The 24,872-nt window shown below is 38.5% G+C and overlaps 3 protein-coding genes across 5 annotated transcripts in view; 1 reads left to right on the top strand and 2 right to left on the bottom strand.

Annotated features, from left to right (window-relative positions):
* macrod2 (mono-ADP ribosylhydrolase 2) overlaps window positions 1-16,017 on the bottom strand; it is a 510,226-nt gene extending 494,209 nt beyond the window's left edge. Inside the window, exons 1-3 of one of the 2 annotated variants that reach the window (XM_057341952.1) lie at window positions 15,808-16,017; window positions 14,091-14,195; window positions 12,185-12,286 (exon numbers count right to left, since the gene is read on the bottom strand). In XM_057341952.1, coding sequence (XP_057197935.1) covers window positions 12,185-12,286; window positions 14,091-14,195; window positions 15,808-15,844 — 244 coding nt within the window. In that variant the 5' untranslated portion in view covers window positions 15,845-16,017. The remainder of the gene's footprint in view (window positions 1-12,184; window positions 12,287-14,090; window positions 14,196-15,807) is intronic. The other variant, XM_057341953.1, reaches the window with a different exon arrangement.
* Window positions 16,018-17,258: 1,241 nt separating this feature from the next.
* mad2l1bp (MAD2L1 binding protein) lies at window positions 17,259-19,842 on the top strand. The gene is made up of 3 exons (XM_057341960.1): window positions 17,259-17,611; window positions 17,771-18,048; window positions 18,138-19,842. Exons 1-3 carry the CDS (start codon window positions 17,278-17,280, stop codon window positions 18,669-18,671), a joined length of 1,146 nt encoding a protein of 381 aa, XP_057197943.1. The 5' UTR covers window positions 17,259-17,277; the 3' UTR covers window positions 18,672-19,842.
* An 829-nt stretch (window positions 19,843-20,671) lies between these two features.
* Window positions 20,672-24,471, bottom strand: ephx5 (epoxide hydrolase 5). 2 transcript variants are annotated; one of them, XM_057341948.1, is made up of 9 exons: window positions 24,311-24,471; window positions 23,886-24,096; window positions 23,526-23,706; window positions 23,209-23,418; window positions 22,917-23,046; window positions 22,555-22,766; window positions 21,707-21,815; window positions 21,386-21,502; window positions 20,672-21,269 (listed from the first exon to the last, which is right to left on the bottom strand). In XM_057341948.1, exons 1-9 carry the CDS (start codon window positions 24,352-24,354, stop codon window positions 21,059-21,061), a joined length of 1,425 nt encoding a protein of 474 aa, XP_057197931.1. In that variant the 5' UTR covers window positions 24,355-24,471; the 3' UTR covers window positions 20,672-21,058. The 2 variants fall into 2 exon arrangements, with proteins under 2 accessions (XP_057197931.1, XP_057197932.1); XM_057341949.1 differs by lacking the exon at window positions 24,311-24,471 and adding an exon at window positions 24,165-24,278 and having other exon boundaries at window positions 20,673-21,269.
* Window positions 24,472-24,872: the final 401 nt, after the last annotated feature.

Here is a 24,872-nt window from a genome sequence, read left to right as displayed (position 1 = left end):
AAAAAATATATATTTTTAAATTTTTATATACAATAAAATTCAACAAATAGTTTATTCAATACAATTAATATACAATCAAACATTCATATAATTAATAATAATAACATAATTATACATGTATTAGCTAATTCCGCGAGGAAAGAAACGACGTTCAGATGTCACGAATAGGCAATTTGGTTTAATCATCTGTAAATATAATGTGATATATGTTATTATAAGACGTACGTATATTTAATTTGTCAAAATGATTTGCTGCATCTGGGTTACCATGTGTTATTCGTTTTGAGAGGTTGTTATCTGGGAATAACGAACCTGCAAGTGTTGCGACTGGCCAATCAGAATCAAGCATTCCAACGAGCCGTGTAATAAATTTACTTAAAGTCCGGGTAAAGAGAATTCTGAGAATTGTTTCTAAACACATTATAGATGTTAGAAATGTATTGCTGAAACGCATTACAAAGACTACTGTATGTATGTAGTACTGAATTGTGGAGTTAAACCGTTAAACAGTTTTTCACCAATTCCCTTTTCAGGATTTTTTGGGCGGGGCTAAAACGGGGGATCGATGACGATCCCTATCACTAGAGCGCATAGCATCAGGTGTCTGCACAGTCACAAGCTCAGGGTTGTAAGCTTTTCGCACACGCTTTCAGGCTCTCACTCTGCCCAACTAAACAAATCTCACGCCAAATAACAGACATCCACCCGGCTGGTTCGCTATCAGCAATTTCAGCATCTACCTTATCAGCTCAAGAAAGAACCACTACAAATAGACAAAGCTGTCTGTGTTCACACATGACTTCTTTTTTGAAGCTGCTAGCGTCTGTTTTAAATTATAATCCTATGGAGTAAATCGTGTTTTCAAAAAAAGTCCTGAGCGTTTTTTTAAAACGCCAGCGCCAGCGTCTTTTTCTGCAGCTCAGAGCATCTTTTGAGGTTGGAAAAAAGTTCAACTTTTCTGAAAAAACATCCTGTCAAGCACCTTTTTCACAGCTAATCAATGACGGAGACCTGTCGTTTCCATAACAACATGCGAGGAACGTGATTGGTCGAGAAGGCTCAAGCTCGAAAAAATAAAATGGCGGCCGAAACGCCCATTGGAGCATAGTTTTGTATAAATGTACGTTTCATTTTCACTTTCAATAACTTTTGATTGCATTTCTAACGAGAAATTAGTATTGTAGTTTTTAAATATGTAATTGGTTATAGTAAATACGGTCTCTGTTTATAATTCAAATGGACTTCCGTTACGCTGCCTATGAAGCCTGTCTCTCCAAGCTGCCTCCGTGCACAAAATGCTATCTTGAACATTGCCGGGTGCTATTTGTAACCACAACGCTCTCTGGGTTCGGGCTAATACCGGGCCCGGAGCCTTCTCCCCGGACATGGGGAGAGTACTCTGTGTTCGGAAGAAACTGCCAGGCTCGGAGCCCTCTCTCCGGACAGCACGCCAAATACGCATACCTTTTAACGTACCCCGTCATTATCTATATCGCATGCATTGCCTAGCGCGTGTTTGACCTCAAATCCTCCAATAAAACGTATTCACATAATTCACATATAGCCTACTTGGCTGGGGACTCAGGTTGAGCGATTCGAGTGGGCGTGGCTTCAGCGCCAACAGCGGACACGCCCACAGCGTTTGAGCGCAAAGAGTCCTGCTTGTTTTTCCAAGATTTTGATGACTTATTTTATTTACTTGGATGTTTTTTTTCTCCATTCAAATTTGGCTGGGTGGTTAATAACACAATTTTCTGTTGTGTGACAAACTCAGAACACATATTTCAATGTCACTTTACTCGGACTTTAAAAAAAACTGTGTGCAAAAAATTAAGCAAATTAACACCAAAAATAAGGAAATCCTATTAGTTGTTTTTCAGTGTTAATATTTTGTTAACTAATGCAATGCTTCATACATTGTGAGCGTGACTCCTTTAAATTTTGTTGAAAAGTAGAGGTAAAAATCTTGATTTTGCATGGCTTGCAATACTCAATAGCTTACACAAGCAAACAAAGAATTGTAAATTTGGTGCAAAAAGCCGGTTTTGCAGCATGTCATCGTCGCCTTCCGACCTACATTTACGCAACTCTTCCTGGATTTGATTCCAAAGTATTATTAGTCAGAAATCACATGAAGACATTTGAAATGTTATCTGCTCATAAGAGCATTAAACATCAGTCCATCCCACATTTTCAGCACACTGATGTGGCCATGCAGTAAGAACAAAAACTCCTGTCAAGTAAATTGAAACTCATTTCCTAACAAACGCCATTCGTCTGACATTAGCATACAGATGAAGGCGAGCCGGAGGTTGGTCCAAACAGCCATAAAGATCGGATCCGTTCAATTCCATCTGTTTAATGTGCAGGATAGCTACACCACCATCAAAATCAATTTCCTCATACCACCATTTGATCTCCAATTGTGCTCAGAAGCGCAGCTAAAGTTACGCACTAACCGAAGGAGAGTGCAGCCGCATTTCAATTTAAATATCCAGACTAAATTTCACCCATTAAAGTGTTGCTCTACACTGAGTGTTTTATAATTATCGCCTGTTAATTAAAGCTCACTTCAACTGCATTTATCCCAGAATTTATTGCGGGCCCCTCGAAGGGGCTTCTGCGGCTCACTTTGTAAAAGACTCCGTTTTGTATTCATTCCGAGAATATTTGATCTGGTGCGTATTTGCTCGTCGTTTCAATAGTTACGCGGAGCACACAGTGGGAATGGCTGGCTGTTATGAAATGAGCGTGGAATGCTGGGAGAGGTCCTTTGCTAAGAAGGGGAAAGAAAATCCAATTGTATCCTAGGCTTAGTGGTATTACTGAAAGGCGTAACTCTGATAAGCCTATTGGTGGTCTGCATTAACCGACATGTCTTTTTTCCAGGCAAAAAAAAGACCTGAGCAAACAAACCTCTTTCAAAAATAGCACATGGTTTTGGAAATCTATTTGTGCAGCGGTGAACTGCCCATTATGAAAATGTTCAGAGGGACCATTACGGCAAGTATTCCCACCGTGGACATGTAACCAAGCACCTAATAAGCACTTCTGCTAAGGCACACGGTTTTTCTGACTGTGGCGTTGATCGCTTGTAATGCGAATGTCAAAATAACTAGCGATTAGTCATCGAAATGGACGTAATGGCTGAAAGGCAAGGAGGAATGAGGAAACCAGTCCACATCTGGGGAAATTCTGAGCGAACGGCAACACAGACAAATGACCAGCCAGCAGGTGGCCATTGAGTTCAACTTCTGGTATGAGAACATCACTGGGATGTTCTCTTGATGCAATGAATGAATTCATCTCTCTGCTTCTTTTACCATATTTCTCACTACCTCTGTATTTCTGCTCCTAAACACATCGATTTGATTGACACCATGACTTGGTAAGTGCACTAAGGCCTCTCTCTCACGCTCTTCACCTCAGATCTGTGTTGTATTCTTGACAGCAGTTTAAACATTCTATAATCACACTTCTGCACTATTTTAACCACTCCAAACAAACACTAACCCAGTCTCTTCTGCATATTTATCATCTCACTGGAAAGCAACTACACGCCCAAAGCTACCCACATGTTGAGATGTTCAGAACCCATGAGCTACATTCCCTTCATCCCTGTAATCTGAGACTGAAGTAAGACGAGAGGCATCCGTCCCAACCGCGACATCCTTGGAATACAAGCAGCTATCTAAACAAGCGCTGTGGATTTGGACAAAACAACAGAGATGAGCGCTGGCGGTTTATATGAGAGGATGGAGTCGGGTCATGTTTCTTGTGGATGCACAGTGCCCCCTTCAGGCCAAAGACTTGAACAGCACCTCATCCCGATGAAGACTTAAATCTGTAAGACAGCAGGGTCTACAATTCATTAACATTGGACACAATCGGAATAAAATGTTGCTCTGTTAACATGTACATCTAAACTAAAAAATTATTAAAGCAATGTTGGAGGTTTATTACTTTAAGTAATTTAGCACTCAAGGGAGAGTTAATACTTCTATATGTACCATTTTTGAAATGCAAATTCCTTCAATTTTCTTTTTCATCCTTTGAGTGGTGTTCAGGTTGACCTAAAATGTAAGGGTAAGTCTGTAAATAAATGCCATCTTTCCTTAGTATCTATTTTTAAATTAATAAAGAATGCGAGTAAAAAGTGAGTGTTTTGCTGTTGGCGGTTCCTCAAACTCTATTTAACATCCTCATACATTCAATTATGACAGTGTTGTCATTCTCTAAGCTCACATGGTGAATGACAAGCATTTTCTGAACATTATGATAGTCCCTAAACTATTAATTAAATGGATACTTCACCCAAAAATGAAAATTCTGTCATCATTTACTGACCTTCGAGTTGTTCCAAATCTGTATAAATGTCTTTGTTCTGATGAACAAATTTACATTTAATATATTTAACACAGAGAAAGATATTTGGAAGAATGCTTAAAACAAAACAGATTTTGCCCCCCATTGACTCCCATAGTAGGCTCTGATGAACACAAAAAGAAGACATTTTGAAGAATGTAGGACAGCAAACAGTTCTGGGGCACTTTTGACTACCACTGTATTTTTTCCTACTATGGTAGTCAATGGGGGGCAAAATCTGTCTGGTTATAAGCATTCTTCCAAATATCTTTCTGTGTTCACCAGAATGATTTGGAACAACTCGAAGGTGAGTAAATGATGACAGAATTTTCTTTTTTGGGTGAAGTATCCCTTTAAGGGACTAAGCCACATGTGTATGTGTGTGTGTTATATTACAGGCATGTGCTGTGGGAAAACCCTGTGCCTGAATCTCATCATTCTGACAGTATTAACAGGACTTCTTAAAGGGGAAATTTAGTACTCCAGACACACACAAACACACAGTTATTTCACTGTTCATCAGAGCAGCAACTGCCATGGGCCGTGGCATCGATTTTCATTCCTGATGCAACACTGCAACAATCACCAGTTTGCACATCAACTCAATGTCTACTGTCCAACCCAAAACATGGATGTAAATTTAAATGATGTGTGTGTGTGCGTGCGTGCGTGCGTTGGAGGGTCAATAGCCAATATTATCACAGGCCAGAAAAGCAATTTATCAAAAACAGATTTTATTAAGTGCCAAACAGGAGTACTAGACCTAAATGTCACTTTGCTTCTTCACCCAGCTAAACACACACAGACGCTGCCACCTCATTGCAGAAACCCTCTTCAACACACACATAGACACACACTCTGTCTTGCTCACATCAGCGCAGAATCAATACTGCTGAAAATGACTTACCCTTGAAGTCCTCAAATTGTCCAGGCTCCCCTGCACTAAAACAATCAGAGACATCAAAGAAAAACATCCTTGAAACCCGGGACTGCTGCTAAGGAACTTCAGCGAGATGCATTTTACCCAGACAAGACTAAGACCAGATGGAAAACTTTCAGGCTTAAACCCCATTCACACAGACCACTGATCCCAGAAAATTTCTGTAAAATTGCCAGTGTTCCTTCTGTGTGAACGCAAACGCATCCCGGATTGATCCGAAAAGTGATTCCGGAAAGGGGACCTAGTAACATTAACGGATCAGTCCCGGAAAGTGCCCAGTGGGAACCAAAGGCAGAAATAATGCCGGAAAAGCCTTGTGATATGACACACATCTATAATAAATCGTAATTAATTTGGCGATGAAAACAAATATAGTTAAGCGAGTCGTTTTTGTTCGCTAGTAAATCGAAAACTAAAAAATAGGCCTATACTATTTCACTTTAGCTAAATCATGGATGAATGCAAGAGTCCTAATCACCAAACTTAAGGTCAGATGCGAAAATAGCGTTGTCTCCTAAACGCAGTTTAAACTTGAAATTACTTTTTACAAAACTATTAACACGAAAATACACAGCGCTTTAATAAACTTGATCACTTACCAACCTTAAAACACGGCTGCGTGCACCTGCTGTGCTCGTGCTGCGAGAAGCCCACGAGTTTCTGTGGGCACAGAAACTCGTTAACAGACTAACTCCAAAGTCTGTTAACAGACTAACTGTTAACAGACTAACTCCAAACTAACTCCAAACTTTCACCCCAACATTTATGTGCTTGTTTTTCTCAACAAAAACATTGTAAACAATATAAACACGATGATCATATACCAACCTAAGTGTTTATTTGTGGTTTTTATATGTGCAATATGCTTTAGGCCATATTAACTCATAAGTTTATTGTAAAAAGTTTTTTTAAACTTACATTTTTGTACATCATATTACGGAAAAATGATTATACTGTGCCTTTTGTATTGCAGTTAGGCTATGTTGCAAAAATACTGGCTAATTTTTACTTCGCAGCATACTTCCGTTATATTTTTTCATTAAGGCTCTGTAAATTTGCACCGAAAAAGCCTGAACAATTTGCTTTTATTTGTTTTCATATGACATTTTATGTTTATCTTATATTTAGCTTAATCTCGTTGGGCTATAGCCTACCTTGCATTCTTGTGCCTCATTCCTCTTCGTTGTTATGCATTTACCAATAAAAAATATAAATAAAAAAGTTTGTTTTAAAATTAATGTCTTTGTCATTTGCAAAAGGCAACAATATATGCTGCAGAATAATAAACAGAATAAAAGATTATTTAGGCCTATTTGGTACTAAATAAAGGAAAGAAGTATACAAATATTTAGCAACCTAAAAACAGCGCAAGGAAATATATTTCACAGTGATCAACCCTATTTTCACGACAAAAAAAGCACATAACATTACATTGCAGTATATATAATGTAACGTGTCTTTACGGGATCTTCACGGGATGTGTGTGAACGCAAGCACAGATTCCAGAAAATCACTGGTAGTGTGAATGAACAAAATCTAACAATCCCGGGACAAATTCTTGGACACATTTTCCGTGTATTTTCCAGGATCTCTGTGTGAAAAGTGCTTAAGAGAAAAGCCATTACCAGTCTCAGATGAAAGCCGCCGACCATTTTCTCTGCTAAATTTAGGTAAAAAAATTGGGTGCAGAATTCTGCTAAAGATTAAAGGAATAGTTAACCTTTAAAAATACACATGCCCCCTTGTCGTTTCAAACCTGTATGACTTTCTTTCTTGTGAAGAACACAAAAGAAGGTATTTTGAAAAATGTTGGTTACAGAAAACTGTTGGTTTTTGGTTACCAACATTATTCAAAATATCTTCTTTTGTGTTCTGCAGAAGAAAGAAAATCACACAGGTTTAAAATGACAAAAGGGTGAGTAAATGATGACAATTTTCATTTTGAAGGTGAACTATTCATTAAAATGCTGTTTAAAAGAATTACACATAGTGATGGGTCTTAATCAAAGCTTAAATCAGTCCAGTATTACTACAATTACAAAAACAATTTTGCCAAGTGAAAAGTAAACCGCTGTACTGACCGAAAAGAACAGGAACATGTAGAACTATTCTGTGTGCCCCTTACCAACACTTACAACAAAAACATCACATATACATTAAAGGAGATAAAAACATAAGAAGACTTCAACTTGTCTCTCACAACAGCTTTTAGCAAAATAAGCTCTGATGGGCCTTGTTTTTTAGATGAAGCCTTTTTTTTACCTTTTGTCAGTTGTGTTGATGAGCATTTCTTTTTCTCTCACTCTCAAATGTCAATTACAAAAGAGTCGAGGCCCGTCTTCGGTTAAACATGCAATTGCTTTCCATTAAGCTTTGTGACTCATTGAACATTTAATGTTCAGAGTGCATTAGACTCCATTACTGTTCTCATCTGTGGCTGAGTCTCGCCACGCTATGGGCAAGAGACAAAGCTTTCAGAATCTCTCTTAAAGAGCTCCCTAATTACAAAACGTCACTTTGCAGACCTCAGCAAAAAAAACGGCATCTTCAAATGATGATGCTCACGCTTTAAATAACTCCGGTTTGTTCGAGATGAAGAAGACTTTGAAAAGATACACTATGTAATGATATTTCACGTTTGTTTTTTTTTAGTCAATAACAGATATTTCTGCTGAAAGTTCTGGCTCTATATTTAACAGCTCTATCACCTGACTGCCCTGTCAGATTTTAACGGTTTTTATTTGGTGTTTGTTTTGTTTGCTTAGCGAAACAGCACCTTGTGTGAAAACTAGAAAGGGAGAGCAATTAAAATTTTCGCACCTATCACGACCCTGGTGTCGGTTGCTATTTCAATTAGCAGCTCTGACAAGAAATTTATTTCCATGAAAAAATAATTGGCCATCCAGAGAGTGATTTAAAAACCCATTTAACGTGCTTACAGCCTCACCTCTCTCGGCATGCAGCATGAAGCCGCCCAGAATTAATTACTGTTGCCATTTAATTTCATGCCGCCTGACATTTCCAATGCAAACTCTACATGGCCCGTGTGTAAAAGCAGCACACTTTATTAACTAATAACGCTGGATTAAAATAAATCTTTTGTTTTGGGGTGAAACCACAAAATCAAAACAAAATCAATGGGGAAGTTCTTCAGATTGTGACTGTGATTTTGTTGATCAGCCTAGTGTACTAGAAAAATAAATAATCATCTGAAATCCATGCGAGAATGGCTTGGCACAAATTGGCCAATAGTATCCAAGCACTGCACAAAATAAATAAGTATGGTAATTCATTTCGTTCCAGATCCATTTCAGAGATGTCAGGCAATGCAGAACATGTGATTACTAAGAGACGCCTCGTTGAGCTAATTCAAAAGTGTGAACAGAGGAACACGCTGAACCAGAATGACAGAAAAAAGCTTTTGAACAAGAACATGATTGTCACCTTTTGGTCTAATTTTACTTTCCCCCTAAAAAAATATAAATCTTCACTCTATGACTCTTTGGGTGAACTATTTCTTTTAAAAATGAAGCAAAGTTAGGAAAGCAAATCTAATCCTGCTCACTTCAACTCATAAATAAAGTCTTCAAACCCAAGTTATAGAATATAATAACCTGATCTGAATTAGGCCTTTTGGCAAAGAGGACCCAGGAGGGTTTTTTATTGCAGTAATATTCTTCAACCTTACATGCATTAAATTGGTTCATGAGAGAGGGGTGGCAATGAGATGAATAAAAACTAATATAATCTGAGGACAAGGAGTTTATGATGGGCTGATGACTCGTGCATCAACTTTTCCACATAATCATGAAAGCAACCATGATCACTCAATTTCATTCCTCTCAGAGTTTTTACAACAGTTTTTCTCTTTGAATTCTGGGGGCAGCGAAGACAGTCGGGTATGTGCACAGATGTATGTGGTATGTGTTTTTTTTCTTCCACCAACAAACAATAATAGCCATAAATCCCTACAAAGAGGAAGACGAAAGAAGTCAGAGAAGGGTCCCAATCAACTATATTCATCAACGATTTGAAAAAGATCCCAATCTTACAAATCTATTGATGATGCCAAAGATGCCAAAACTATTAGATGATGCAAGTCAATTGCAAATCAGTAAAATCGCCCCAGATTTATCAAATCTCTGAGGGATTCGTGCAAACACGCTTCACCATCCACCTTTTTTATAATGTGGAGCACTTCTAGCTCCAACAGTAGAGCATTTTGAAATTATAACGTTTTAAACAAACTAACTGACGTAGACAAGAACACTGGACTGGAAATCTTTTTTCTAACCGCACAATGCTTTATACACTGTTCTAGCCAGACGAGAAACACATTCAAATCCTTGCCATCGCAGCGAGGCTTTGTCCTTATCGTAATATTAAAGCTCTCCATCATTCCAGGAATCAAAACTCAAAAATGCTGGAGCAAAATGGGGCTTTAAGAGCAAGACCACAGCACTGTAGCAATAATGCGATTACTTTCCTGGCCTAAGCCAGTGGCCTATGATGGATGAACAGCCACCCGTCTGCATGATAAGTCGCCTCCTTCATTCTCTGAGCCTTTAAACCAATTACTTTCCTAATTCAATCTCACAAACCCTACAGAAACGCTCTGCGTTCTTAAATGTGACCACTGATGTGAAGGATCCGCCAACAAACCTGTTGAAACGAGCACTAAGAGAACCTTGTGCGCAGTGCAACCAAATACGTGATTCATTCTGCTTACAGACGCAGTTTCACATCGTAACTGTGTCAGACCCCCACATTAGAACAGCGGCCCTCTCAGCGTGTTCTCCCACTTCCTGTTTTCTTTGCAATACCTTGTGAAACTTTCTGCAAGGTTTTACTGTGCTAAGGTCAAGTCAGAGACACAGTGTAAAGAACAGAACTTTAAAGAAAATAAAAAGCTTCTTATGTTTCCCTCTTTTAACTTCATTTATTGTGTATTTTCCAAACACCTAATATGCAGAAATTATTTTACAATAGTTATTAATTTTAGAAATAAAAAATAGATTTTTCCCAAATAAATACAATGTGCTTATTTTATTTTCTTTATTTAATTAAGCCTAGGGTCAGAAAGAGCAGCTTGAAATGCTACCAAAACTGTCAAAAATGCCCTTGAACGGTGTGGAACACACTCCTTTTAACTCCATTTAACAAAGCAACCAGAGCTAACTGTCTCTTGGCAAAAAGATTCTTTGGTCAAAATCATGGTTCCACTCATTGGAGGAAAAAATAAAAATTTGAATTTGAACAAAAAGTTTGGATTGTTAAAATTCTCAAAACCCATCAAATTTGCTATACTACACAGCTGTATAATGCTTGAATTATGGCAAGATAAGCAAAAAACCTAATAGACACTCAATCATTCGCAAACAATCCTTGTACATTGATAGCACAGACCACAAAACGGCTGTTACGAGATTTCAAAATTCAGAAGAAATTCAACAGACCAGTAAAAATCGTATTTCACTCATGTTCATCAAAAACACCCAAATGACAACACGTCCATTATTTCCAATCATCTTCTGTGGTCAGGAATGTGAAGATGAACAGTTTGAGTGAAGAACTGGAACTTTCTATAGTATACAATGTAATCAATGGTTCAACCATCTGCTAGAGTACACATACTAAATCATCAAGAGCAGCCAGCTTTTAAAGTAAACCATGAGTGTCTTCTGCTCATTTACCACAACAGAAAACCACTTAAACCACTTTACAATGTTAAACGTGTCTTCTCATGCTTAACATGGTCAACTTGTCAAAAAACGAGTTGGGCGTATTACGTAGTATTTCTGTGCTCGATACACTCCCCCAGCGATCGTACAGGTTTCGGAAAGTTTTCGAACATATAAAACTGTTTCGTAACAATTTTTCTTAGTCCCTTATTGGACAATTCTCCCAGAAAAGCATGCGGCAGCAAGGAGAGCAGGAGGAGCACGCGCAGACGTCCCTTTCACTTGTGTGCAGGAGAGAGAGAGAGAATACGTTCGCGAAGTTCAGGTGTTTGTTTGTCCACTGCATTTGGGTGATGAATGTTATATAAACGGTGGATATAACGCTGGATTTGGAGATCGTTTGAAACTGATATATGGAGCCGTCCCAGCGCTAAAAAAAATGCCGGACATGAACCGCATGCGGTGAGTCTGTGTTTTGTTAGCAACGGATTCGTACGTGCGTTAGTTTAGTCTACCACTCCCCCCCCCGCACGCGCCGTATGCTTTCGGAAATAATCGTACAGCTGTATCTATCTTTTATAAATGTGATCAAACTAAATACTCTTCGAATATACAAAGTATGCAATACTACTCTATAGGTACTCAAGATTAATATGAGATTGGCAGAAACCGCGAGTGTTGGGGCCGCTTTAAAGGTGATAACAGCTAGGCACGACGTAAATAGATTTTATACAACATCACTGCAATATGAGAACAAGACAATTAACAAGCAAGAGAGATGCAAAACACAATCTCACTCTGCAAGTAAAATTTGCATTTTTTTTACCAATTTGTTTGATGTCTCCCCTTACCAGACAAGACGTTTCATTTTAAAGAGGAAATTTGCACACATCTCATCATTTAGAAATAACACCACCACTAATCATAACAGACAATTGCTAAAAAGAGAAAAAGTGTACTGAAATGGCTCTACAGTATACTGCATCATCAGCACCAAAAAAGTAGTTGTGCCAATATCGCTTATGGACACTAGAGGGAGGGCCAGCTCAACAAATGCAAAGTGGACTGTACCATGTGCAAAGGTTTACACATACAACCACAATATTTTTTATTCAAAGCCTTCATAAAATGCAACAACTGGTCATCAGGCTGATCCTGAGGCTGTACGACAGAAATTGGTTAAAATCAGAATACTCACCAGCATTTACTATTGCATCCACCTCCAGAATAGTAATGTCACCTTTGTACAGAGACACTTTGTCGGCCAGGGAGAAAGACTTCAGTTCTTCATCCTCTGTAACTGTACAGAGTAGAGAATAAAACGTTAAGTAAGTCAGTGCTACTAATGTCAACTGCACATTGACTCAGTAAAAGTCCAGTTCACTGATCTACACCTTTGTAAACACTGACATATATTTCCATCTTTCAAGTCTCATGATGTCTGGTGAATTTCTCATGAATTTGGTTTAGACTGATCAAATATGTAGTCAAGACAAAAGTAATTTTGTATTTTGAGTAGTTCATTAATTTTCTAAACTGCAAAAAGAGTAGTGTCCAAATGTTTGACTTGTAATGTTGACAGGTATTACAGGCATGTAAAGCATATCCACCGATAGCAAAGTCACCTATTGGATGCACTCTAGAGTTTCATATCAGCTAGGAACCAACGAAATCAGATCTGGCTGGTTACTGGCACTCAACACTGTGCATATGGGTTAGCAAAACAGAGAGTAGCCCAACAGCTAGAACGTCCAAACCATCGGGTCTACACTGCTGCCATTGACCAGTTTGTCAACCCTATGCAATCTCATATGCCATCAATTTCAAAAATCACACGCAAATGTAAAGACAACTGTGCCCAACTGTGTTCATAATGCTTATTTGCAAAACTGTCTATAGCACATCATGCAGAACGTCGTCTTAGATTGGTAAACCAGGAGCAAATATACAGTCCTAATATCCATGAACCAGTTCACCAGCTCTCAGATCATCTCCAGGCCTGCTGGCACAGGACGAAGCCATTTGGTGAAGCATAAACAGGATGGCGTCCATCCGTGGCAGAGGAAATGGCCCATGTAACATTTGTGACATCTTCTCACTACAAAAACTAAAGATGAAATGGCCTGGAGGTGCTAAGTGAAAACTGTGTTCCTGTTTAGCCCAATTGGTAAAACAATGCATTTGCAAAGCAAAAGTCATGTTAGATCACAGAGAACATACATACTAATAAAAAAAAAAAGAAGTCAAATACACTGTCAGTCACTTTGGATACAGATGTCTGCACAATGTGTAAATGTAAATGCAAATGAACAAACTCCCAACTTGATGTGCAGCAACAATCCATACATTAGATTTTCTGTGGCACCATTAAGACAGAGGCAGAACAGAAATGTTGGCTTAATACGTGATTTGAACATCCAAGTGACGGATCCATCGCTTTCAGGTAACATGCTCACATTGTTAGAACATTGTTAGACATTGCACTGATGTAAACGTATTGAAAGAATGTTGTGTACTACTCAGTAAAGTGCAACCACAGTTATCTGTATCACTGTAAAGCTTAACATTACATCACTGGAGACCTTATCCGAGTCAATCAAAATCACATTTAAAAACTATGTCTTCCATCTATGCCTTTGGGTTCTGACCTTTCAGTCTACAAAAACTAAACTTGGATAACTGGTACAAAAAGCACAACCATACCAAAGTACCAATCCAGCACCAAATAAAGGTGTACAAACAGAAACAGTGCCTAACACCCTCTTTAAGCTTTTGCCAGGTTCATCCATAAATAAGCCATGACATCTGAGCTCTCAGGGCAAGACTGATCCATGTGTCATCTTCTTTAAAAAGGGCAGCAACACACTTGCATGCAGAGTAGTGACTGTCATGCAGAGAAGGGCATGAAATAACTGGTACCCTTTTGAGAATGGCAAAATGAGTGCAAAACAATCCCTAAAAGAGCCCTAAAGCAGTTCTCCAATATGAATTTGAGTTACCTTTGTACTTTGACATCAACCTATGTACCATGTGAAAATGAGAACATTTTGTTTTCAGCAAACTGTAAAGGGGTCATGCAACTGGCTGCAGGTGTTGAGATTTACCTGTACTGTTCTCTTGACTTGCCCAGGTGGGTATCTTGTCCAGTGCCAGATAGTTGCCCCGATAATCTTTGCGTCTATCCTCGGTTGAAAGGCTGAGTAAGCGGTCTGTGGAACAGAAGACGAGGTGTCAGAATGTGTCACATGTCGCAAACAGATAGATCATGAGAAGATGTCTTGTGAAGCCAAGCTAAACAGTTTATATAGAACTAGAGCGGCTCATAAAGGAACATCTGCGACTATCTTTATGCATTGCTGTCAGAGTGATACTCATTGGTGTGGTAATTGTGGCAGCCGGCTAAGCGTGTGTGAGAACCGACAGGCTAATGAGGGTACACTGCTCAGAATACAGCTGCAGGCCCAAGTTGCATGCTTGACACAGAACCAGGCTGCATACAATCAGTTATATGTTGTAAACGGTGGGGATTTAATTGAAAACAAGTCATTGATTTCAGATCATTGTGTACGGGAGTTTGCCATGTTTATTAAATGACTTGGAGTGTTTTTAAAAACAGTTGATTTCCATGTATCTTGTTCTTTTGGTTTCACTTTTGTTTCTGATAAACCCCTATGGAGGCATTTCACTGGAAGCCAGACAAAATTACTTTTCCAGCAGCTCACATGTTAAATAAATGGGTACCACCAATAAAACCGGCCATCAGATGCTTTGTAGAACATAAGTTAAATTAAAACAGTTCCTCAAAGACAAAAGGTTACACCATTAAATATAACAAACACTACCGATTTTTTCATGCCGACTGTCCCTACATGTTTTTTCCCAACCATGTTTATTAATGTATTTATTCTGTGTGTTTTTTTCTTCCTGCTCTCCCCAATGTTAGACCAACAATTACTTCTTTCAAAAGAGCCTCTTCATGAGCACAATGAGTACTTCATGATTTTAAAATAGTTTGAATGTCAGCAAAACATTTCACTGAAATCCCAATTATAATAAAATTATTTATATATTATTTACATTTAAATTATCTACATTTTACTACATTAATGAATAATTATTCAATTATAATGGTCATTATAGTCTTCGAAATAATACCACTGACAATAACACCCCGGCAACTTCAGAGGGCACATATCAAATACAAACCACACAGCAATCCTCATTATTCTTGCAATCAACCTTAAAAACTAAAAAGTGTTTTTATGAGAGTAACAAACAGCGGTTTGCAAGACGTCATATAAAACAATCCATAATGCAGTCAAAAATGTAATACATTCTTATACGATCAAGAATCTCTGTTGTGACACTACTTCACAATGCACCTGTTGAGGACCAATGGCACGTGCCTTGTTCAAGTTCATGAGAAATAGCACGTAAGATTTTATTTGTTATCACAATATACAGCAACACTGCGCTGCGTGTCCGTTTAATTATCTATTTACAAGGACACAAAATAAGTAACTCAGCTGCATGCTCACTGCATGAATACCAGTAGCAGTTTTCATTCAAACAGGTGTAAACGCTAAACACATCAGGGCCTGAATCACAGCGTCCTGTACAGACGCTTTACCTGCATGTGAAGGTGTGAGTGTCAATGCTGTTGATTCTCAGAGCGGTGCATCTATTTCAACACGTCCCTCTCATCATATTTACCGCGTGAACCCAGAATGAACCCCGTGAGTGTCAAAACCCAGACTGACATTATCTTCTGAATCCTGCCTTTAACGGAAGATACACGAGCAGAGTCTAAAAGAGCCTTACCTTTCTCCGCTCTCCACTCCTTTTTCTTTTTGCTCATGGTGCCGTGATGTGAGGGCTTCTGGTAACTGGGTTTTGAGTTAATCAACCCCAGGCTCACAGTGATATGCGCGCTGAAACTCAAGAGAAAGTGAAACAGCTCCTGTAGCGTAGCGCCTCACCTGAGAAACTGTCAATTTGCAGTTGGTGGGTATACTGTGAGGCGACGCAACCTACCTTCGTAGTTATCGTGGAGGCCGTGTGTAAAATAACGCGCTATGATTGGTCGGCTTGCATGCGGAAGCGGCGTTGTGATTGGATGGATTGATGCGGCAGTGAGATGAGAGGAGTGCACGCTTGACGTTGGTTAGGTTGAGCGTCAGAGCGTTGTGAGGCTTGTAGGGTAGCAACCGCGGGAGTGAGCGGATAAGTGCTGGAAAAGACTGGAGTGTCATACTTGGCATACTTTAGTGATGGCACTTTTATTTTCTCCTGCTTTATGTAGATGCTTTAGTATTTGTAAAAAATATCTTTCTATTTTTATCTAAAATTTCACTCATGTTTGAATGCTGACAATTGAGTTTGTCAATATCATATTTGTTTTAAATCGTTTAATAATGGAGAATACAATTATTTTCACTAATAATTAATCACCTCTGGACCCCAGTGCAGCTATACTGAGTTCCGGCCATACGTTCAAATGTACTAATAGTTTTTTTTTTGCCTGGGGAGACGTCTTATCCCAGATAATACCAAATGCACACACGGAGCCAGATTGAATATATTGCATCTGCTCTCTGAAAGTATCATGTCAATAGGCATAGAAGTGTAAGACTTTTATTTTATGGGTTCACCCCCCACCTCCCCCCCCCAATTTGTAGTGGGCCCTGTAGATCTATGCAACAGTGTTGACAAGAGTACACGGAAAAAGTAGTCCATCAACAGATATGGGACAAAAAAAACCCAAAACACATACAAACCTAGTGGCACAAAAATGAGAGAAAAACCTGAATATTACTCTCTCACTTATTACTTAAAATACATTTATTTTAAAATACACCGCCCTAAGCTAAAGCTTTACAATCAAGCTATATTCTAACGCAATATATCACTCTAACGTTGTTCAAATAAAATGTACTTGTACAATATGTGTTTTACGATTAATTTGGCTCTTTAAAATCACTTTCAAGGCATTATCCCAACAGGACAGAATACATTAAAATACTCAACCTGTAGATGGCGCAGGTCTTGGGCCTTCTGGTTTGAATCCCCAAAGGGCACAAAATATAATAAAACAATAAATAATATGTTTGTAAATGTATGTATATAAATAGTCACTTCAACATTACAACACCCTGCCGTTATTTTAATCACATTATTTCTATTTTGGACAATCATTACATTGAGGACTTTTATTCTATTCCCTATGATTTCCGGTTTTCATGTTTCCCATGATGCAGTACCGGAGGGTAAATTCAAACACAAGCAGTAGAAATGGAAGAGAAACCAAGGAGAGCGTTTGAGAGTGCCGATATGACTTTCATCAAATATAGTTACGCTGTCGAGGCTTCCCACAACAGTTGTAATAACAAACTTAATCACGTCGATCAATGCGAAACTCAAGTGGACTCGAAAGATTCAACAGATATACATGATCACGAATCCACCCACCACTCACCGGTGAAACATGTGTGTTTACTTGATAACATTGGTAATACAGAAAGGCATGTGGCTCTTGTGGAGTCTTGTAATGCTCCAGAGGACAAAGAAAATATTAACAGCCCAGAAGAGTCGAGAACAGGGCAACGCGATGATGGTTCTGATCCAGGTATGTAACGTTAGTGGCATTCGGTCACGTTTCTTGCTAAATGGCTATATTTCCTGTCTTTTCTCATCTTTGACTACATTATAATACCTTATTAATTCTCTAAAATGTTAAGTTGATATTCCTTATTTGAATATAAATGTTCAATATTGTTATTTTAAGGTTGCCTGCAAATACACACTTTAAGCAGTGGTTCCAGCAGTCAGCATAATAGTGAATCTAAAGCTGTTCCTGCACACAATATTGATGATGAAGACATATTCAGAAGAGCAAAAGAGGAGGGACGTGTGACCGTTGTCTTCTCGGGGCGAATCACACAGGACGGCTGCTGTAGATTTGTCTGTGAGCTTCTTAAGTGTGTCCTTTTTCAGAGGCAACAGCTACCCATGACTTATGACCAAATGGTGTTCCTTCAGAAACAACAGCACAATGCTACACAGGTATAATTGTTTCAATGTTAATAAACAAGATGATTATTATTCAGTGTTCCATTTTATCCATAGTGTGACTTTATAGACTTTTCTCGCAGACAGAGTGTGTGGTGAACCATCGGCCTGTGAAGACCTTAGGGGGCTTGGACTGGCGTCGTTGCCAGCGGACATTGCAGGAGCTGAATGAAGTTCTGGCCCACCTTGAAGCCCTGTTTTCTCTTAGCCAAGTCCCCCGTGTGCTCTTCATGCTGGGAGGGTCTATCATTCTCCCCACCGAGCTATACGAGGTCAACATGGAAGCTGTGGCCATAGGGGCTGGAGAAAACAGCCTAAGGACTTCAGCATGTCTAAGAAAGCTCTTCCGCACGCTCTTTGTGGCCGACCTTTTGTCGGATGCGAAGTCTGTGCGTATCATGACCACCAACATCATGGCTCTGGGTCACCGGGATTGTGGCGTGACTGGGTTCAAACCAAAAGTAGATTTTAGGGTTCCCACAAAAGTGAAACGACATGTCATCTCTATAGCCAGTGATTTGTCACTCGTTGGGGAGCTACAAAAATGTAACAGAGACGACCTGGAGGGTTATATGTGGTTTCAGGTTCCCATCACTGTCAAAGGTTTCTGTAAATGAAAATTAAATGTGGCCTAGACAGACGGGGAATAAAGACAGATTTCAGGGAATGTTGGAATAAGATTCACTCCATTCTCAGGGATCACTGTGTCTATTTTGGCTGTTGTTTTTATGCTTTGTTCACAAGTATTGTGTGGATGTTTTAAATAATCTAAGGGTTTATGACAAGTTTACATGATCACAATCCATTTTTATCTTTCTATACTTTACAGTATAGGACAGTGGATTTCTAATATTTTAATTTGCTAAATGGCAGCTTCTAAAACCAAATGAATGTGCATGATGATTGTCATCTCTTGAAACAACAGTTAATTATGTTTTTATTACTAAACAATTCTGTAGCAGTATACATTTTTAATGAACACAATGGAGTTTGCTGCTACAAATCTGTACTATTTAAATATTGCTTTTATTTTGTGTATTCATCACAAATAATTGAATCTTCTAGGTTCATTATATTAAGTAAACTGATAACTGTGCAGAGGTGGACGAAGTACACAACTTCCTTACTTGAGTGAAAGTACAGATACTACTGGTCAAATATTACTCCACTACAAGTAAAAGTTGTAAAGACAGATTCTTACTTGAGTAAAAGTACAGAAGTACGTGCTTTTAAAAGTACTCAAGTATTAAAAGTAAATTTCCTTTATGTCAGTTGTGCATTGTTTTATTGTCGTATACCTTATGCCTCTGAAGCACCTACTGAATACACCGAGTAGCTCACAGTATCAGTGGTATTAAAGGAGTAGTTCACTTCAAAATTTGCCCCCATTGACTTTCCATAGTAGTTTTTATTCCTACTATGGAAAGTCAATGGGGGCAAATTTTGCAGTGAGCAACTCCTTTAAGAGCTTTATATGTTTAGCACACATATGTTTAGTTTAGATATAATCCTGTATGATCATTTAGCCTAATTATCCTCATTAGCCCCCTAGGCCTATATGTATTTATGAGCAGTGTTCTTTTATTTTGTATATTCCCTTTACCAGTTTTAGCAGCAATTTACCAGTAAGTAGTAAGGTTCTTGTAAATAGTAAAGTGTAGAAGCCATGTGTTTGTTGGACTTATTACCATAATTTAACTACAAACATAAACTATAGCTAGTATAATAATGAATATAATGAAACTATGGTATGTTTAGTTGCTGTGGTTTTACTAAAGATTATTAATTGGAGTATGGTTCCTATATTTAGAAAATGGTAAATTTGTGGATACTGTGGTTTTAATGCAAATACCATCCCTGCTGAAAAAAAACAATGAATTTTTTAATTAGAATGAGATTTTTAAATTAAATTCCTCTTTGTAGTGTGTTTTGGGTTTTATTCCAATAGGATTTACCATCCCACAATAGAATCCATCACATACAAGTAGACAACAAGTATCCATAGTACAATTCCCATTATAACCATTAAATCCATTACATTTTATGTTGTATTTTGGGCAGGGTTCTATTGTTTTTATTTCAACAGGAATACTTCAACTATAGTTACTTCAGTAAAAACATCATTCATTTTCCAAATCGCTTTAAATGATATAGCAGCAGATCAGAAGTTAACACGCACGTGTAGCTCAAGGTGTATGTGATGCTTATTTACCGTTTAGCCGTTATGCCGATCATTTTCATGACAATGTTTCAACGATCTTTGACTGATCGTAACCCACAGATGATTACACCACACTTTAACATGTGCCTTTTTCCTCTTTTAATGTTCTATTTGCCTTTTCAGAGCGCTATCAACGATGTAGCAGCGCTACGTTTACATTAGTTTAGCGGGGAAGATCCCAGAGTTGCCAGATTTGCGTTAAAAAAATCTGCCAAATGGCCATTCAAAGCTGCCGGAAAACCGCGAGCTTAGAAAAACTGAAATACTTGGCAACAGTAAAAGGTCCTGGCAGATCGCAAGCCAGATAAATTGTGCACACAGGAAACCCCGCTGCATAGAAACCATTTTCTACTTTTGGACCTTTTTATAAATGTAGTGAGTAAAAAGTATGATATTTGTCTTTCAAATGTAGTAAGTTAAAGTACAAGTACTCAGAAAAAATAATACTCAAGTAAAGTACAGATACTCAAAAAGTGTACTTAAGTACAGTACTCAGGCAAATTTACTTCGTTACTGTCCACCTCTGTAACTGTGACAGTAATATTGTTACTTTTTACTAATGTCAGTTTCACATCACAAACTTGTGTTACTCTATTATTCTTAAGAAAATGTGACTACAATATATCATGCAAAGAAACCTATACAATTATATTTGATATAAATTGGTGAACTAGAACTGGGTGAGCTTTGCTTTTCTAAGAATTGACTGACTAAATAATATTGTAAAATACATTAATAACATTCAGCAGAATTGCTACTTTTTTCTATTCTGGAATTAAGTTGTTATTTGCGTCTTTTACTCTCCACCTTCTCCACAAACTGTATGATGTCTTGAGCCAGAAGATGGGGTTCTTCAAAGGCAGCAAAATGTCCCCCTCTGGGCATGTAAGAGTAGGAACGAATATCTCTAAACCGTGAGCTAGCCCAGGTCTTAGGGCAGTGGACTAACTCATTAGGAAAGGCAGCCAGGCCCGTGGGCACAATCACGTTGTTGCTTTAGGGAAAATAAGAGAATAGCTTTAGATAATAACATATTAGTGACAAAACTAGAAGAAGTAATGAAAAATTCTGAATGAGCATTGACCTCAAGTCACTAAGACTTTAACTTACACACTGTCCACAATGTCTTTCTTCAGATTCTCTTTGTAGAAACGCATCGAGGGAATGATTGAACATGTGGTCCAGTAGATCATGACATTTGTAAGAAGGTCATCTAGACTGAACTTTCTGTGTCAAATAAAAGGCCGATAAATTATAATTAATTTAACTAGTAGGTTTAGTGTGGATGCAATGTATGCACTACATCCATGCTGCAGTGGGTGGAAATACTTTTCCTTTCCAGGGGAAATGTATCAGATTGTAAAATGTATACATACACATATCTGTACCAGCTATTTTCTCACATAACACATAAACATGTTTTTTTATTACCTCTCCAAACCCCCATCATCCAAGTCTCTGTTTCGCAAGTCTGTCCAGGAAGAGAATTTTTCCAAGATATAGGCAGCCAATCCAACTGGAGAGTCATTCAGTCCACATCCTGCAGGGACATAAAAAATGCTTAAAGGGCCCATCGCTCCTCTTGTGACATAGGAAGAGGTTCTTATTATAATATTACCGCCCATTAATCTGCATGTTTACACCCACGGCATGGCCATAGCATGCACTATACCAGTATTTCCTAACCCTAGTTCCTCAGAGCACACCTCCCAGAATGTTTTAAATGTCTCCCTAATTAACACCAACAAGCTGATCATTTTAATTAGGTGTGTTGAATCAGTTTGAATCTAAAACATTCTGGGAGGTGTGCCCAGAGGACCTGCATTGGGTTGTGTCAACACCCCGGACGCAAGAGGGGTGGGGTGCACAGTAACTCGTTAGCATTTAAGGAGACATACACCAAAACGAGTTGCTGTGAGTATAGGTGTTTTTGACGAGGCAAAAAGTGTGTTGTTTACAAGCAAAATATGTTACAGACATTTCATGAAGACCCTAATAAATCATGCCAACTTGTTGAAAATGTTCATCCAATGAGCCCTTTAACAGCAGGAGTTTAATGGTAAATAAACTCAATTAAAGGGTAGCTCTGCTGGTAGAGCATGGTGTTTGCAATGCAAGGCCACTGGTTTGATTCATAGCAAATATATCAACTGATAAAATGTAAACTTTGGATGAAGTGTCCATAAGATTCACATCTGACTCAAAATCTTTGTAATACATATAAAATGCATATATAACAGTTCAAAAATCTTTAAAATGCAGCACAATATAATATATACCTGCTGTGTCCGGTTTAGTGGCTTGAATGTGTAAATAACCAGATTCTCTCAGCATTTCATATATATTCTTTTCCATGTAAGGATAGAGTCGTTTGACATCTTCCTTTGTGAAGCCCACCAAGAACGGAAGGTAACGACCAACAAGTATGGAAAGGAGTCCAACGCTATTAGTCTTAGCAGTGATCATGTTCAAGTGAAGGCCACTAACACACCTTTTTTAAAAGAGAACAATAGAGCAATTTATCTTTATCTACAGTACATAACAGAAAGGGACATGGATAAGCAGATAATATGATCGAAAGGAATTACTAGTAATAAAGGATATGAACAAAGTCAGTATGGTGGTGTAAAATTGATCTCACTCTGGTTTCATCTGGGCCATGTTGCTGGTTATAAGGGATCCCCAGTCTCCCCCTTGCACGTAATACTCAGTGAACCCCAGTCTTTCCATAAGCTTATGAAAGATCCGGGCAGCAGCCTTAGAGTTAAATCCTTCAGATTTAATAATATTAATAAAAAGAATAAATAAATAATAATAAAAATCAACTTCATATATTATTTTAAGACATCAATGTCGTTGTGGAATGTCTATTAGTATTATGCCGTATGTTATTACTAAAGACTCCCATTGTATGCTGGTAGTGGTAGATATACCTTGTTTATGTGGAGCTTCAGAGTAGCCATAGCCTGGAATGGAAGGACAGACAACCTCAAAGACCACATCTGTCTCGGTCTTAGTGAGCAAGGGCAGGACCTTGTAAAACTCAAAGAAGGAACCAGGCCAGCCGTGAACCATCATGAGTGGAAGAACTTTCTGTCCCGGCATCTGAACAGGCCTCACATGGATGAAATGAACATCTAATCCTGAAAAGAGGCAGTAAAGAGGTCAAAATATGAGTAATCGACCATAATTTTGCTTTAAAAATTTGGCATTGTACTAAATTGCATGGGGAAAGATTTTAAATGCTTACCCTCAATTTTGGTTTTGAAATGAGGGTATTGGTTGATCATCTTCACCTGCTTCCCCCAGTCAAACTGGTGCCTCCAATAGGACACAACGTTTCTAAGATACGTCGAGTTAAATCCATAATGAAAGCGGCAATCCTCAAGTGGGTCTGTGTAACGTGTTTGATCAATGCGTCTGTACAGATCCTGTGAATTTATAGGTGAAGAAAGCGTTTTAGGTCATCCATGCATCATTCTTCACCCAGTCAATGCTGCCTTGCCTTTCACACTTTAATAAATAGTTCGTACAATTTGCCCTACAGTAACCAAAACCATTTCATTTTTAGTAAAATAACGTTTATACAAACAGTCATTTTCATACCCACCTGTATCTCTTCCACTGAGGTCTTCAACACAAACTTGTGAACAGTTTCGTCCTCGTTTAGAAGTTTCTCACCTGCTCCCCACCAGCCATCCCCTATTGGCATCTTTTTAGGAGATTTCCTCCATGCCAAATAGCACAAAAGTCCTCCGACCCCAGCAGAAGAGAGTGCCAAGAGCTGAAGTTTAGACCGATCCAGGTTGCTAAACGTCTCTCTGAAAGTAAAGAATGAAATCTTACAAGTTACGCAACAAGTAAAACTCATGAAATGAATGTAACTTACAACTTAAGTTACACAGAAGGAATTGTACAGACGAGTTGCAGCGATGTAGTAACATTTCGTGCACCGACCGTGAAATGACTAATTTAGGCAAAATCCCATAAAACCCAGACTATTTTGTCTATGCATCGCTCTTAAGTTTCACGTACTTGATACGTTCAATGGTTGGCATAATAAAGTCCTCAAACCCCATCGTGCATGAAATAAATCTTGGTATTTACCAGGCAATCTGTGTTAAAGTTGAGAAATAGTGTATGGCTTAAGCTCCAAAATGCGGTTGAAGGAGGAGTAGCTCCAGTCTCGAAAGGTACGTACGACTTCCTGCGGGGCTGCGCACGCAGTGTAATACATCAAAATACCGCGAGAGCGATTCAAAACAGTCTGTTTCGGAATTTCTCTCGCGGTACCTGACTGTCTTACGCCGATCGGTCTGTGCAGTGCAAACAACAAGAATCAGACCCTTTAAATCTCACAGTCAAATGTAAACATAACATGCGATATTATTTGATAAGTCTACCCAGCACATTAGCGAGTAAAATTAAATGTTATTTCATTACCACAGCATTGCGACCAATAAAAGTAATATACGAGAACAGGACAACTGTAAATTTGTGAATGGTAAATTATGTGGTCAAATACTATATTTAAACTTGGTACATTAAGTTACTGTGGTAAAGTCATAGTTGGGGCTTTGCTCAAGTTGTTTTCAGC

The sequence above is a fragment of the Triplophysa rosa genome, linkage group LG9 (assembly GCF_024868665.1).
Source record: "Triplophysa rosa linkage group LG9, Trosa_1v2, whole genome shotgun sequence".
Classification (NCBI taxonomy): domain Eukaryota; kingdom Metazoa; phylum Chordata; class Actinopteri; order Cypriniformes; family Nemacheilidae; genus Triplophysa; species Triplophysa rosa.
This window is presented reverse-complemented; position numbering and strand designations above follow the sequence as displayed.

Coding starts and splice junctions, on each gene's coding strand:
- mad2l1bp (XM_057341960.1), top strand. CDS start 17,278: ATGGAAGAGAAACCAAGGAGAGCGTTTGAGAGTGCCGATATGACTTTC. Junction 17,612..17,770: donor CGATGATGGTTCTGATCCAG/GTATGTAACGTT, acceptor TGTTATTTTAAG/GTTGCCTGCAAATACACACT. Junction 18,049..18,137: donor AACAGCACAATGCTACACAG/GTATAATTGTTT, acceptor CTTTTCTCGCAG/ACAGAGTGTGTGGTGAACCA.
- ephx5 (XM_057341948.1), bottom strand. CDS start 24,354: ATGGGGTTTGAGGACTTTATTATGCCAACCATTGAACGTATCAA. Junction 22,767..22,916: donor ATGGCCCAGATGAAACCAGA/GTGAGATCAATT, acceptor CTTTTAAAAAAG/GTGTGTTAGTGGCCTTCACT. Junction 21,816..22,554: donor CACTAAACCGGACACAGCAG/GTATATATTATA, acceptor ATGTCCCTGCAG/GATGTGGACTGAATGACTCT.